At 37.0% G+C, this 17,339-nt stretch overlaps 1 protein-coding gene across 7 annotated transcripts in view; it reads right to left on the minus strand.

The window, feature by feature from the left end:
* The window catches only part of FOXJ3 (forkhead box J3), a 153,630-nt gene that overhangs the window by 113,951 nt on the left and 22,340 nt on the right, over positions 1-17,339 (minus strand). For 4 of the 7 annotated variants that reach the window (XM_040469838.1, XM_040469843.1, XM_040469841.1 and 1 more), the window contains exons 2-3: positions 16,861-16,921; positions 4,703-4,720 (exon numbers count right to left, since the gene is read on the minus strand). In XM_040469838.1, the coding sequence (XP_040325772.1) occupies positions 4,703-4,720; positions 16,861-16,904 (62 nt within the window). In that variant the 5' untranslated portion in view covers positions 16,905-16,921. The remainder of the gene's footprint in view (positions 1-4,702; positions 4,721-16,860; positions 16,922-17,339) is intronic. The other 3 variants (XM_040469839.1, XM_040469840.1, XM_040469837.1) reach the window with 1 other exon arrangement.

Here is a 17,339-nt window from a genome sequence, read left to right on the forward strand (position 1 = left end):
CACCCTTTCAGGGAATCTGAAAGGTCAAAACAATTTTCATTGTAAGATGTTACCTGCTTTTTTCATTCTCGTCCTTTGATGAGCTTTTCAGATGCTATGTGATGGGTGATATCACATCAGACTGAATGCAGAAGCGGAGATGAGAATCCATCTCTATTAAACCAGTTTTTAAAATTTGCAAAAATGTAAAACCAATGCCAAACTTCTTACTTTTTTTGTTTTGCAAAATACGCTTAATGTTTCTTAAAGCACGTTATCATGGGCTTACTGTTATATCTTTGTAAATTAACAAATGTTTTAATTTTTTCTTAGTTTTAATTCCTAACATAATAAAATTTGATAGATAAAACACACAAACAAAAGCTTTTTGGATACTAAATAATTTTTGAGAGACCAAAAAATTTAAGAACCATGTTATAATAACTTATTAACTTAAAGACTAAAGATCAGTTTCTAATATATTACAATGTAATGAAAAAAGAGCTTTCAAGTCACTCAGAAAGTTTGAATTTTCACTCTTCCACTTATTAACTGCAACCTCGAACAAGTCAAACAAACCTGTAAGCCTCACAGATTTGCTTTGAGTTGTAAATGACAAAAAATATGTGGAATACCCTAACACACACTTAATGCCTGGCACACAGTAGACATCCAACAAATGACAACTATTAGAAACCTTTAAAAAAGAAAAAGACACCTTGCTTGTTTTCCCCTTGGTCAATGAAGTCTCTGTAGTGCACAACATACAACAAATTTAGTTGAATTCAGTTCCACGTTGTGTATTTTAAAAAATGTTCAGTATCATTTCAGTTTCCCTGGCCACAACAGGTAGGTGACATCAGGCCTTTCATCCACGTTGTGGATTTTTAAAAATGTCCAGTATCACTTAAGTTTCCCTGGCCACAACAGGTAGGTAACATCAGGCCTTTCATGAGATGCACAAAACTTGAAAAGGCCAAAAATCAACCTCTAAATTTCCTGTAAGTCTTAAATAAGCAATCTGACATACAGCTGTTTAACAGTAGGAAATGTCTATAATAAGGATAGACTACTTGAGTTAGAGATGTTCTCAAAGTATCATAAATGTATTCTTCTAATGTCTACTTTTAGACTCCTGGTTATAACTTCCAGTATGGCTAGGTTAAAAGAAAAATCAGACTGAGTCTTACACAACAGACTTCAGTTTTCATAAGAAATGGACCAAAAATTTTAAAGAGTAGAGAGGGAGGGATCTGCGTGAAGAGGACACCCAATTCTAAACTTTAAAACAATAATCAATGAGGCACCTGGGTGGCTCAGTCAGTTGAGTGTCTGACTTCGGCTCAGGTCATAATCTCGCGGTTGATGAGTTCAAGCCCCACGTCGGGCTCTGTGCTGACAGCTCAGAGCCTGGAGCCTGCTTCGGATTCTGTGTCTCCCTCTCTCTCTGCCCCTCCCCCACTCATGCTCTGTCTCTGTCTCAAAAATAAACATTAAAAAAAAGTTTTAGGGGCGCCTCGGTGGCACAGTCGGTTAAGCGTCCGACTTCAGCCAGGTCACGATCTCGCGGTCCGTGAGTTCGAGCCCCGTGTCAGGCTCTGGGCTGATGGCTCAGAGCCTGGAGTCTGTTTCCGATTCTGTGTCTCCCTCTCTCTCTGCCCCTCCCCCGTTCATGCTCTGTCTCTCTCTGTCCCAAAAATAAATAAACGTTGAAAAAAAAAATTTTTTTTTAAATTAAAAAAAGTTTTAAACAATAATCAATGAAGAAGAAAATTACAGAACTATACCAGTCAAAGGCATATTCGTTGAGGTAATTCAGAAAAATAAGTGAGAATGAGTTAAGCTAGAATCTAAGGGAATTTCACCATGAGTCAACTGATCAAACTATTAAAATCTAAATACAGACCTTCTATTGTAAGATCACATCAATCAATCATTATCAGTGCACATAACACATCAATACTGATTATCATTCCATGGCGTGAGAGGGTCTGAAGAGGATTAACTTCCACAGACATCCCAGTGCTGTTTAGGGTAAAATGTTTACTAGTAATCTATAAAAAGATACTGCAGCTCAAACTTTATTAGACTCTAGGGAAATCTCTCTGCCTAGAGACTTACCTTGCTTATTCTACTATTAGCTCCTAAAGACCTTACATTTCTGTCTTTGTTTTTTGTTTCCTATCATCATCACTTCAAAGTTTCTCAGCTTTGCGGTCTTTAACACAGACTTTATCCTTTTTCTTTTCATCAAGCATGGTAATTTCTTCCATAAATCATCACAATCTTTTCTTAATGGAATAAACTACTTCCATAAACTACTTCCAGGTGCTCAAAAAAAACCATAGTTCTTTACCATCTTCTAAAATTTTATTTGGCAATTTATAAATATGAAAGTTTTTCTTTACCGTTTTAACCCACCACTAAGCAGATACTGGGTTATCAGGTTCTTTTCTCAACAGAGTACTTAAAACTACCAGATTTGAAGACTTACTGTAAAACTGCAATAATTAAAACATACACACAAACTACAATAATCAAGACAAATGGTCTCAGTGAAAGGATAGATATATACATCAACAGAACAGGGTCCAAAAATAGACCCACACCTATATGGTCAATTGATTTATTATTATCATTACTGAAGTATAGCTGACACACAATGTTATAATAGTTTCAGGTGGACAACATAGTGATTCAACAATTCTGTATGTTACTCAATGCTCACCAAGTATAATCACCAATATTAACATTATTACAGTATTATGGACTATATTTCCTATACTGTACTTTTCATCTCCATGATTTATTTATTTTATAACTGGTATTCTCTACCTCTTAATCCCTTTCACTTACTTGTTTCCTGGCCAACTGATTTTTGATTAAAGTACCAAGACAAGTTAGGAAAGGAAAAACTTCAAAAAATGATGCTGTAACAACTGGTTATCTATCTGTATGAAAAAACATGCAATGGCCCTTATATCATAAACAAAAACCTATAAACTGAATTACAGAAATGTAAAAGCTAAAACTATAAAACTTCTAGAAAAAATCATGAGAGAAAATCTTTGTAACATTTGATTAAGCAAATATTTCCCAGATAAGACATGAAAAAAAATCACAATTCATAGAAGAAAACTGGTAAGTTGAACTATATCAAAATTAAAAATTTCTGTTCTTCAAAAGACACTGTTAGGAGAATGAAAAGACAAGCCACGGCCTGGAACAAAATACAAAGCATGTATCTTAAGAAGGACTTGTATCTCAAGTCCATTGTATTCTCAAAACTTAGTAATAATAAAGAACACCCAATTTTTTTTTAATGGGCAAAAGATTTAAATATTTATGTCTCCCTTTTGTGTTGACAGTTTAGCTCATACGGGAAAAGTCGAGCAGTGTTTTGCAGTTCATTGAAAGTAGTTCTATATATAACAATGTTATAAGCATTTCTTTAGAAATGGTTGAAATGCTTCTAAAATGTGATTATCGGCATATGCATGATCGCTGTAATGGTTGACATTCGTTTTAGAAGTTGTGAAATGTTATCACTTGTGCTTATGCAGACACAATCTTCTGCCTCAGTACAGAGGCAATGACTTCAATAAAGTCTACTGAAAGAAAAGAAAAGATGAAAAAGAGAAAAGAAAGGAAAAAGAAAAAATGAAAAAGAGAGAAGAGAAGAGAAGAGAAGAGAAGAGAAGAGAAGAGAAGAGAAGAGAAGAAAAAAGATAAAGGGAGGGAGGTGGGAGGGCAGAAGATCTGAACAGATACTTCAACAAAGAAGATATAAGATGGTAAAGAAGAAGCACATGAAAAGATGCTCAACATCATTAATCATTAAGGAATCGCAAATTAAAACTACACTGATTATCACTACATACCTATTAGAATGGCTAAAATTAAAAGACTGACCATACCAAGTGTTGGCAAAGATATGGAGCAACTGGAATTCTCACACACTGCTGGTGAGAATGTAAAATGGTACAATACTTTCAAAAACAGTTTGACAGTTTCTTAAACATAAACCTACCATGTGATCCAGTCATTTAATTCCCAGGTATTTACCCAAAATAGATCATATGTCCAAAGACACACATATAAGTGTTCACAGCATTTTTATTTGTAATAGCTAAAGCTGGAAAACAATCCAAATATACATCAACAGGTAAATGTTGTACACAAATCCAATGGAACAAAAAGGTATGGACTACTGATGCATGCAGAGACACAGGTGAATCTCAAGGTAATTATGCTAAATTAAAGAAGATGACAAATAAAAAAATATATACTATACGGTTCCATTTCTATACAACTTGAGAAAATGCAAATATACGTATAGGGACAGAAATGCACATCAGTTGATATCTTGCAAAAAGTGACAAGAACCATACAGGGACTTGGGAGTGATGGTTATGTTGTGGTAATAATTTTATGGGGGGGGGCAAGCTTATCAAATCATACTGTATCTCAATAAAGCTGTTTTAAATATATATACTGTAAAACCTTGGTCTGTGAGCACAATTTGTTCCAGAAACATGCTTGTAATCCAAAGCACTTGTACATCAAAGCAAATTTCTCCTTAAGAAATAATGGAAACTAGGATGATTTGTTCTACAACCCAAAAATATTCATATAAAAACGATTACAATACTGTAATATAATACAAAAAAAATAAAGAAAATACAAAATATAAAGAAAGATAAACAAATTAACCTGCACTTACATTTGAAAACCTTTGTGGCTGGTGTGAGGGAAACAAGAGAGAGGAGGATTATTGTGCAGGACGACTTTCACTAGCACTAACAAAATCACTGCTACCTATTGGCTCAATGGAATCTTTTTCTTTCCATGCAACTTTTAAAGGAACTATCCAATGACACTTTTATTTCCTTTTGAGGATTTCACGGAAATGTGACATTGCATTGTCTTTAAACAGACTCATTTCTCACATTGCTAAAGCCTTATTCGGGTGGTGCTTTTCTACAAGATTTTGAACTGTTTCCCACATTTTACACATCTCCCTAATCTCATTTGAAGTGAGGGATTCCTCTGCCTTTTTCTCCTCCTCCTCTGCAGATGAGATCTCGTCGATAACCTCTTGTGTTGCTCATGATACAGATCCATCAGTTTGTCAGCTCCTGGCCATGTTCCTCTCCAATTCTTTTTTTTCTTTTTAATATTTATTTTTGAGAGAGAGAAAGAACACAAGCGGGGGAGAGAGCAGAGAGAAGAGCGGGAGAAGAGAGGATCCCAAGCAGGTTGCACACTGCCAACACAGGGCCTGGCAGAGGGCTTAACTCATGAACCATGAGATCATGACCTTAGCTAAAATTGAGTCGGACACTTAACCGATGAGCCACCCAGGCACCCCCCTCCACCAGCTCTTGAATATCGTCTTCATTCACTTCCAGTCCCATGGTCTTCCCTAAGAATATAATTTCATTGACAACTGGCAGCTCCTATCCATCTAAGTCATGTCCAAGAATGCAATCAGGCCACAGTTTTCTCCAAGAATTGAGGGTTCTCTTGTTGATCCCATCCTAGGCTTTACAGAGGACCTTGAGGCAGTTCACAATGTGGAAATTACTTTTCCAAACTCTCGGAGGGTAAGGTTTGTTCCTTAGGTCACCTTGAAGCATCAGTGAAATAGTGTTTTGGTGTAAAGCTTTTTAAAGTTTGAAGGACTGGAGTGGTGCTGGGAAGAAAGAACTTGACTTTAATGAACTCGAATTCCTCCAGTAAGTCATCCTCAAAACCTGGAGGATGAGCAGGAGCATTGTCCATAACCAGCAAGGCTTCAAGTGGCACCTTTTCTAAAAGGTGTTTCTTCACTGCAGGACCAAAGACCTTGTTGATCCACTCAATGAACAAGATACGAGTGACCCAAGTCTTACTGTTGGACCTCAATATAACATTTAGCTGGCTCTTCTGCACCTTGCATTTCTTGAAGGCTTGTGGATTCTCAGAATGATAGATGAGCAAGGGCTTGACTTTTAAATTACCGCTTGCATTAGCACAAGAGAGTAAGACAGTCTTTCACGGGCTTGTGATGGGGTATTGTATTCTCTCCTTCTGTAAAGTAGGTCCTCTTTGGCATCTTTTTCCAAAACAACTCTGTCACCTCGCAGTTAAAAACTTACTCGAGCCAGTATCACTCAGAAACCATGAGCTTCTGGAACTCAGTAGTGAACACCTCAGTTGCCTTAGTGTCCAAATTCACAGGCTCTCTGTGCCTCACAACACTTTGGATGCCATTTCTCCTCTTACAGTTATCAAACCATCCCCTGCTTGCCTTGAAGCCTTCTTCCTTTTCTGTTGACGTACATGGTGGTTTACTTACAAGGCTGGTGTACAAGGCCTTTGCCTTACTGCAGATGAAATTCTCTCTCATGGTATCACCTGCTACTTGCTTCTCATTTATCCAAACCAGAAGTAACTTCTCTACATCTTCCAGAACACGTGACCATCGCTTTGATATTTTGCTGCATCTAGCCCCCTTATTTCTTCTTTAATATTGTGCAAATGGTCGATGTAGACTTCTAAAATCTTGCAATTTCAGCCACTCTCATTCGTACTTCACGATTTCCTTAACTTCCACCATAATCATTTTCTTCTTCTTACCACCTTTTTTTTTCAACCTTTTTCTGCATGGGGGCCATTGTATACACTCTCATAGATGTTGACTATAGTACAGTATTAATAAACTCTTGTTATATACTGTATTTAATGTAACTGGCAATAAGGCAGCAGAGCAAAGAGTCTATATCTGCAGGCAGACCTAGAATGAAGCAAAGCAATCCTAAGCTTACTCTTGTGTGGAAAAGCAAAGGACTGTCCATAGGTGCATTAAAGTGACCAAAAATACACTAATGCCAGATGTGGACACCTTCCAACGTTCTGAAAAATCAGATTTCTGCCAAATACCTTGGCCTGAGACCAGCATCCAAGCAAGGGAGACAATCACCCACAGTCCCACAGCAAGAGAGAGAGAGAAGAACCACTGGCTCAGTTGTGATCATGTGACATTCAACGTCACATACTACTCATACTGCAAGACATTGCTCCTTTATCAAGTTAAAATTTACTAGAAATGTTTGCTGGTCTTACAAAATACTCACAGAACAAGTTACTCACAATCCAAGGTTTTACTGTATGTGTGTGTGTGTGTGTGTGTGTGTGTGTGTGTGTGTGTAGTGATTTTGAGTAAATCACAAAGAAAAAGTAAACTGGAAGCAAAAAATTTAAAATCTTTTTTGCTCTAACCAAAAAAATTGTGCCCAGAATATTTTAAGAACTCTTACAATGCAATAAGACAACAAACTACACAGTTTTAAAATGTGCATAAGGTATGAATAAAGACATACAAGTAGTCAATGAGCACATGAAAAGATGTACAACACATCATTAATCAATAGGAAAAAAATTAAAATCACAAGTGAGATACCACTCTATACCCATTAAATATCTAAAATCAATTTGAAAAGCAGTAATATCTTCCTTTAAGAATTTAAACCCTGTAAGTTTTGTCTTGATTATCAATAACAAAAATAACTGTATCTGTGCTATATGGTAAAGCATGAGTGATTATCCCCACTTTATATGGCTTCTAATCCATTAATCTGATTACACTACATGGGCTTCTCAGATTTTTATTTTTTGAATTATCTATAGGCCTACCTATAATAAAGTAAGCACTGTATTTTTCTCAGGCTCTACTCAAATAGTGTCATCTTTCTATAACCTCCACGAATTATCCTTTTTATACCTTCTTACATAGCTAATATATCACTCTCCAAGTTGGGCGGAGGGGGGGGGGAGGGAAGGGGAGTGGAAAGAGTGTTAACTGTGAGGAAATGGTTTCCTATGCTTAAAATTTCCATTCAGTACCATAACCTTCAACAGGGACCTGTCCATCAGCACCTATCCCTTAGGCTCTCAAGTAAGCATCAGTATGGGGCAAAAATCATCTTTCTGCTATCCTTTTCCTTTGTTGTTTCTATGACAATCTTGAATGCTAATAAGCACATAATGAGTATGGATTCAATATGTATCTGTCAAATAAACAGAACTGGGGTAACAGTCCAATTCCAAATCCACAATTCTAAGGATACTCTGTTCCAAAAGGAAGGTAGAAATCCAGTCTTCAATTTATTACCCACATGACTATTAGGAAAGGGTCTGAATCCTAAAAACATCCTCTCTTGAAATCCTAACTCTTCTCACCCAACACAGGATACATGCTGCTTTGTATCAGACACTCCCTGTAGCATTTTGCCTAGCTCACCATGCCCTTTCTCAGAGTTGTCTCCATCCCCAGAGCCCTGAAAGTCTTCTCTACACCATATCTGTATGAGTACTACAACAAATTAAAGGATGAGAACCAGGGTTGATATTTGACCTAAATTGTTCACCTGAATTCTCTTCCTTAGGAATTCAGAATTAGGACTGAAGTGGTTTGGGCTGGTCTCTTGAATGAAGAAGCTATGAACTTGAGAGGTATGGGATGACCATGTGCCCGAAAGACAAAGAAAGCTTATTTGCATAAATGAAGAAATAAATTACAGAGAAAAGCAACAGAGAAGAGAGTATACTGCCTAGTTTCCTAAGAACCTAAGTTCTATTTCCTCAAGAGATCCAGCTATCCCTGGGTTCTGTGAAACATCCCTGTATTCTCCATAAATAAATTCCTTTTCTTTTTTGATGTATGCAGCGCTGATTTCTTTTACTTGCAGCCAAGCAAAGCTTGACTAAAATAAGCTTACTAAATCATAAATCAAATCATATTTCTTTTTTATTTTTCAGTATTTTTTTATACCATATACACTGTTGACAGGCACAGATTTTACATTTAACTCTTTTACTTTGCCAGTATACCCACTGATGCTTTTTTATTCCCTATTATCTCTTATATTATTTCCCCCATGTATATGAATTCATGACAACTCAAATTCCTCTACCATCTCCCCATAAAAAAAGCTGATGCTTTTCATAAAAACATTTTTTTCAATTTTAGACAATGGATTTCAAAATTAAATCACCAGTTTTCTGTCACTTTTTTCCAGTTTCCTGCATTCATATTTCCCTTTTACAACTATTTTTTATAATATCCTCAATTAAGTGGATTTTTTTTTACAGCCCTCATTTTAAGAAAAAGCCTCAAATGATGATAAATAATGACAACCAAGAGGCAGAACTTCGTGATTAAGAGCATGGGTACTGGAGCAAGACCTACAATATGAATCCCAGCTCTGTCCACTAATTCACTGCATGTGCTTCAGTTAAGCTCAACTTTTGTATTTCCATTTCCTCATTTGTGAAATGAAGATAATAATGGTACCAACTTCATAGAGCTGTTGGGAGGGGATTTAATTTATATACTTTAAAATGCTTAAATAATGCTTGGTCTAGTAGTAAGAACACCATAAATGCTAGCTTCCAAAGTCAATATTCAGTCACAAAAGTAACTTTTAATAATATGTCCTTAAGTCAATGACTGATCAATGGTACCCTTAAATACCTAATGCTCAGAAATGGAAGCTCTAGGATATTCGGTCATTTTAGATCAAAGATTAAATTACATTTCGTATACTCCAGGCCAGCACAGTCCAACAGAATTTCCTGCAACAATGGAAAAGTACATGTGCTATCCAGTAGGATAGTCACTAGCCATGTGTAGCTACTGAGCACTTAAAATGTGGCTAGTGTGCCTAAGGAATTGATTTTTCTTCTTTTTATTTTTAATTAATTTAAATAGCCACATGAGGCTAGTGACTACTATATCAGACAGTACAGCTCTAAAAAATAAGTCAGAGGGGCGCCTGGGTGGCTCAATTGGTTAAAAGTCCAACTTCAGCCTAGGTCATGATCTCACCATTCCTATGTCGGGCTCTGCTGATAGCTCAGAGCCTGGAGCCTGTTTCAGATTCTGTGTCTCCCTCTCTCCCTCTGCCCCTCCCCTGCTCATGCTTGGTCTCTCTCTCAAAAATAAACAAACATTTTTTAAAAATTTTTGTTTTTAAGCCCGAAAAGTTCAAAATATAGTTTAGAAAAATTTGTCAAAATTACATAGTTGTCAAAATTAAGAGGATTTCTCATTACTCCTCATTTAATTGGAATATGCCACAGCTAACGTGCAAATCAACAGATTCTATCAATTTCCCCAAAATGCTTGATAAAGATGGTAACAATGAGGGACGACCAGGTAGCTCAGTTGATTATGTCTCTTTTTTTTTTTTTTATTTTTTTTTTCAACGTTTATTTATTTTTGGGACAGAGAGAGACAAGAGCATGAACGGGGGAGGGGCAGAGAGAGAGGGAGACACAGAATCGGAAGCAGGCTCCAGGCTCTGAGCCATCAGCCCAGAGCCCGACGCAGGGCTCGAACTCACGGACCGCGAGATCGTGACCTGGCTGAAGTCGGACGCTTAACCGACTGCGCCACCCAGGCGCCCCGATTGTGTCTAACTCTTGATTTCAGCTCAGGACATGATCCCAGGGTCATGTTACTGAGCCCCAAGTCAGGCTCTGTGCTGAGCATGGAGTCTGCTTAAGATTCTTTCCCTCTCAGGGTGCCTGGGTGGCTCAGTAAGTTAAGTGTCTGATTCTCAGTTTCAGCTGGGGTCATGACCTCATGGTTTCGTGAGTTCGAGCCCTGCATCAGGCTGTGCGCTGCTGGTGTAGAGCCTGTTTGGGATTCTCTCTCTTCCTCTCTCTCTGCCACTCCCCTACTCACGCTGTCTCTGTCTCTCTCAAAATAAATACATAAACTTAAAAAAAAACTTAAAAAAAGATTCTCTCCCTATGCCCCTCTCCCCTGCTCGCTAATTAAAAAAAATTTTTTTGGGGCGCCTGAGTGGCGCAGTCGGTTAAACGTCCGACTTCAGCCAGGTCACGATCTTGCGGTCCGTGAGTTCGAGCGTCGGGCTCTGGGCTGATGGCTCAGAGCCTGGAGCCTGTTTCCGATTCTGTGTCTCCCTCTCTCTCTGCCCCTCCCCCGTTCATGCTCTGTCTCTCTCTGTCCCAAAAATAAATAAACGTTGAAAAAAAAATTTTTTTTGATTTTTTCAAAGATAGTAACAATGATAAACTATGGCATGATCATGCAAAAGCTATTTTTGCCACTGTGTGGGAGAGACCTGACAGCATAAAATTATAGATATAACAAACATATGACATTCAATGTCAGCAAACATCCTTAGCCTGAAGGCCAGTTGCAAACCTGAATACTACTGGTAGATACTCTAGAATCCACAAATTCAGAGTGAAGGGGAGATAGAAGGGAGAAAAGAAATCCCACCCACCCCCGCCCCCCACCGCCATGTTCTTGAGCTGACAGCAAAGGATACCAATTTGTCCTCTTTCATTCTAAAAATGATGACCTCTTTGCTTCCTACTATTGAAATAGAGAAAAGAGGAAAAAATATGCCAGGTGACTTATGTATACATTTAATCCCATGAATCTTAACAGACCAGTAAGGTAAGCATTAATAACCCTATTATAGCAAAATTGGGAAAAGTGAAACAACTTCCTAAGATCATATGAGTAATATACGGCAGAGATTTAAACCTGTAGCTACTTGATGCTAAGACTACATATCAGAGCTGCCTTATCAATACCAAGCCTATTACTAGAAACAAGGCAGCAAGCGGTCTTAAAATAAATCCACCCTGCTCTGGCCATTCTAAATAGCAAAACAGCAGGATCAACAATATCAAGAGAAGAGAAATGAAGAAACAGATGGATAGGAAATACATCTGGGATGCTAACACATGAGCTTCACTGGTGCTAAAATATCCCTATGTGTTTCCTAGTATATCCTAAACAGACAGCCTGGATCAATAATCCTCTTTAAGGGAGAGGTATAACAAAAAGGAAAAAGCAAGTGCAAAAAAAGGGTAAAAGCAGAAAACAAACAACAAAAAACACAACAAAAGGACAAGATCTCAGGTAGAAGTGTCACCAGAAACTACTTATAGTGCTACGAATAACCCAGTGTCCCAAAATTTATATATGTATGAATCATAAAAATTCAATCCTATAAAATTACCAGGCAATTCAGAAATGCAGAAAGGACCTCATTTGATCAAGTCTAAAGAAACATCAAATTTTATTTTGCTTTAATCAAACCAAATAATAAGTCTATTGCTACAACATGTGAAAAAAATTATGTACACATATGTGTTGACTTGTCTACATAAAGCAAATGTTCAAGGTCAGTTTCTACTTTCAGTAAGCATTTGCTCTTACTGAATCTGTACTTGGAAATAAAATACAGGTACATCTCAGGATTCAAATCCATCTTATGCAAACTCAGGAACCAAACAGATTCTGCTAAATTTTTAAGATTCTATTGTTTGATAGAAACCATATCCATCATCATCTGAATTCTCACTCTTACTATTCAAAACTGAGGAACTGAACAGATGTACATGACTCAGTATTCACTATCTAGATTATCCAAACTGAGACTATGAATGCAATAGATTTAAACTGCAAGCAATATTTGTGAATCTTATATCAACTTTTAATACAATTTCACATAATTTACAAAATCAGGATTTTTTCTTTTAGCAAATGTAAGCATTCTGTTAAAATCACATAAACACTAGCTGCAAAATAGATCTGAAAAAAAACATTTTTTTATACATTTTATTCTTAGCGGTTTGCCAGAACAAGTTATTAAGTTACTGCCTCTCAGCTCCAACCAAACCCCAAGCCCTTCTTCCCAATCTGCCTTAATGATGCTAGAACTGGGACTCTGTAAACCACATGTGCTTTGCCAGGTGGTTTCCTATAAGGTTCTGCCAAGAGGGAGCATTTAAAGATGGACCACAACTTTAGGGAAGGAAAAAGATACTGTTGCCTTCTAGTTTATTCTTTAGGCTTCATAAAAGCATTACCCCACCAAAGATTTCTTCACTCCTACAACAGCAGATCCTCCCCCATAGTACTAAGTGAATCCCGTTTATAGTTTTCCCAACACCTGTGGAACTATTTTCATCATACACCATTGAAAGACACCCAGCAGTGATCAATACCCATTCCTCCGAGGTCTGGGTCTCAAGCCCTAGGGACCCCTCTTTTGAACTCAGACACCAGCACAAGTCATACAGTGCCTTCTCCTCAGAGGTCCAAGTTTTGGTTCTACAGGACCCTTCCTTTAAATCTCTAGGTTTTTCCCTTTGGTCTCAGAGCCTTTGGGGCTGGTAGATGCTTCTGGAAGTGTCTCTCTCCATGATCCTTAGAGTTTTATTTTTGTCCTTTCTGTTACCTAGTTAACATTCTGTTAAGGTATCTCTGTACAAATAAGTGGTGTGGTTTCTGCCCCTGACAGCACCCTGATTTAAGGAAAAAAAAAAAAAAAAAGGCTCATTATACAGAATACAGTGTTGTTACAGTAACTTGCAAATATTCAATGCTACCTATACTAACAAGCAAACAAAAACAAAGTGTTAATTAAAACCAACTTGGTCAAAATTAAAGAGTATACCTTGCTATTGTAGGGAAATAGGTTCTATTTACATAAATGGGTTAGGAAAAAAAGCTTAGGGCTGAAAGCTGCCACCATGGGGGTGAAAACGCCCAAGGTTAGCTAGTGAAATATTGTAACAGGATCATAAGTAAAACTACTTTCCATCTGACACCAATGTACTATTGTACTTTGATCAGAAACTCCATTTGCCCCCCAGACCCTTTGCTTTTTACACATACAAGTTAATGATTACTATCTGATTGTTTTCTCCACATTCACATATATAAGATCTTGTTTTCCTCACGTTCACCACGTGGGTAATATCTTGTGAGCTCAATAAATTTGGAGCAGAAACCCCTATTTGGGGCTCCTGTCTCCTCCCAGACATTTGCCTCTCTCATATTCAATTCTGCGTCTGCTCTATTGCTGGACAAGAGACAACTCCAGACTCACAGTCTGCGACACCTATCACTACAAAATTTTTTGCAATCATTCTTTTACAGAAAATATGGGATGTCTTTTTCTAATTCACACATTAACACCTACTGGTATAGAACTGTATGATACGAAGACATTAAAAATGGCCATCTCTCTCTGTCTTCCCAAATTTTCTACAATGTGTTATTTTAATACATAAAATACAAGTTCAATTTAAAAATTAATCCTAACATATTCAGATTAAATACTGAATATCTACCAAAACAATACTTAACTTGTTTATTAGCCTAAATACTTAAGGTAGTGAGGCATGATCCATTTACTACCCTTTCCTACCCAACAGATTTTTAATTATCACATACTTTCATTTCAGCCCCTACCTTCATTTACACTAAAAGGTCCACTCCCACTCTCACCTATGCCTACAAATCCCTACCTACCTACCCATTTTCTCATTCTCAGCCACATATCCAGCTCTTCACCACCAACTCATATACTTCCTATTTTGAAGCTAGCCATTTTCTAGATATACAGATAGTACAACCCAAGGTACATATAAAGGTAGTACATACAAGTAAAGTATGTTTATCAGTACATTTGAGTTAAGAGTTCTGTCTATTCCTATTTGGATTGTGTCACTGGGGAGGTCATTTCTGGTTTGGGGAAGACTATGGGAAAGCAGACTAAAATTTTTATGGTTTTAAGTAATCCAGTTTCTATCCCACCACCACCATCAAAGAATAGTCATTCTTTTCTCTTCCTTGTATCAAACTCAAGGCTTGCCTCCAGTTACAAAAAAATCAATGACAAACGACGGTTTTCTACCCATACATTTAAGACTAGGAACTCTGCTTCGTAGATGGACCATGCAGAATATTAACAGAAATGAAAGCTGTATATAAAACTACCAAATAACCCAACTCAGACACCAGAGTCCTAATGCTAAATTTATAGCTATATGTTCAAACAAGATTCTAGATTATGCATAAGAATTGTCAGTGTTACAAATTACCAAATTATCAAATAACTCAAGGTTATCTCTTTTCTTTCATCATCCCTTCCAATTCTATAATTCTACCAAGCACAAAAGTTAGATATACATTATTCCTAACCCAATGTCACATGCAAGCTTAAACCTTAACATAAAAACTCAAATAAAGGGGTTTATAATCTCAGTCCATGACTTTAGTATAGGATTATTTCAGCATATTCCACAACTAAAATTACTTTCAGGAAGTCTAATCAACAGAAGATCAAAGTCTGAAAAATATCCCAATATGATCATATCCAAAGTTTTAAACATTCAAAAAAAGGGTAAAATGATTCCTCCCATCATACTGGGCAGTAATCACTATTAGGTCAATTAGTTCCACAGGAGCTTTGGGAATTAAAGAAACGATAATAGTCTTTTTTAAAAGGTTCTATTCAGAGCTACATAGGTGTCCCTTGTTTGGAGGTAGGGGCAGAGGACACACAAAGTAGAAAAGCAAACCTCTCCATCTATTTCCTCAAGCTGGAGATGCATTCTCAGGGAAAGAGGTGCCATAATGGCAAAGATTAAAGCTTTCCTAACTGAGGACAAAGGATAGCCATCCCTGACCGGCTGAAAATGCAAGAACATAAAAATGCAACTTCATTTTTCTTCTGTGGCATTCTAGACAATCAAAACTGCTTTCAAGCCAAGGATTCCTTGAATTCACATTCATCACTCTAATAATTTTTTATCCCTCCTTTCTCTCCTTCTGCCCTCCAAAACTGAGCAATCCCAACTCTCATCACTTACTCTATTTTAGCCACACTGACTTCCTCACTGTTCCTCCAATACACAAGGCAAGTCTCCTGCTCTACCAGTTCCTGGATTCCCTCTGCCTGGAATGCTCATATTCCACATACCCAAAGTGGAAGAGTCCATCTCTCTTTCAGGTCTTCAACTGTCACCATTTCAGTAAAGGTTTCCTTGGCTACCCTATCTAAAAATAACACACACCCCTGTATTTCCCATTCCCTTTCTCTATTTTATTTTTTACCTTAGTCCTTATCACTAACATACTTCTTGTGCTCACTTCAGCACCATATATAACAACAGATACTTCTTGTTTATTAATTGTCCCTTCACCAGAAGGTAGCTCCAGATTATAGGATTTTGATCTGTTACGTTCACTGTTACAGCCCTAGCATTGAGAATAGTGCTTGACAACATATTAGGTGCTCATATGCTGAATAAATGATGCACTAGTTGAAGCAGTTGCAAGTAGTTAAATGATGCTTCCATCAACACTTCATACGCTAGTCTGAAAGATTTTAATTAACAGATTAGACTTAGGTTATTTTTTCAGACTGTTCTCTGGGACCTGCAACAACCCCTCAGGGGCAACTGTGGGGGTAGAACATGAAAGCCTAAGAAAACAGAAAAAAGTCCTGTATATATCTGTTTTATTCACTGGATTTCACATAAGATTTAATTTGTAGAAAGGACTTAGCAACTTCAAAAAAAATCTAAGACTACTAGGTTGTAAGTAACTTAGCTCCTACTTTTTACACTTTATTTATTGCAAATGAGGATCATCAAGGTGTCATGTTTACATCATCATTTACAAAGAGATAAAAACTAGCACTGAGTCTTATTTAATCTGCTACACAAAGGCAATCAAAATTTACTGGGTATTTTCTAATTAAAACAAGTAGAAAGCAGAATCCTTTTTTTTAAAAGGAATGACAAAGAAGTATAAAAATTTTGTTACTCCATATACAAGAACATACGTAAATTCACTAAATGGAAATTAAGACCCAAATCCCATTATCACAAATGTCTCTGTGAGCAAAAATATCTCCCAACCCATCAGATAGCATAGTCTGACAAAACTATCAGTATTTTATTACAAACCTCACCTTGAATTCATCCTAATATGATCTGACCAGCATAACTTTTAAAATGTTACATGTTCCAATAAGGAAAAAAAAGAGTACTCACCTTAATGAAGTTACAGATGGACAAGCTTGTCCATACAAACCCATCTGGCCACAAAGAGAATCTGAAAAGTAAAGAAGAGTTAGTTATTAGAAGCTCCAAAGTAAATTAAACTGTAAATAAGACTCATATCTAATTAAAACACTCTGAAAACAAATAGAAGGCTAAAACATTCACCACTATCTGAATACCCATACGAATCAAAAATGCTATTAAATGATAAGAGGAATTATACTGAAGAAGACAAACATACCAGAGAATAAGAGAAACAGATACACTGTAACATCCAAAGGAGCTGAAAACTCAAAATTTAGCAAATTGTTATGCTTATGATATACAGAGACTGCGTCCAAACTATTCAGTAGAATCCCATGGATTGCAGAGAGGTGTCTAGAGGAGACCAAAGAGCTGAGTATGCAGGTTCCCATCCCCACATAACTGTTGCCCACTCTATCTACTCTTCAATCAAAGCAGTGCTATCT

This window comes from Herpailurus yagouaroundi, unplaced genomic scaffold (assembly GCF_014898765.1).
Source record: "Herpailurus yagouaroundi ecotype Mexico unplaced genomic scaffold, PumYag 77, whole genome shotgun sequence".
NCBI classification, from domain to species: domain Eukaryota; kingdom Metazoa; phylum Chordata; class Mammalia; order Carnivora; family Felidae; genus Herpailurus; species Herpailurus yagouaroundi.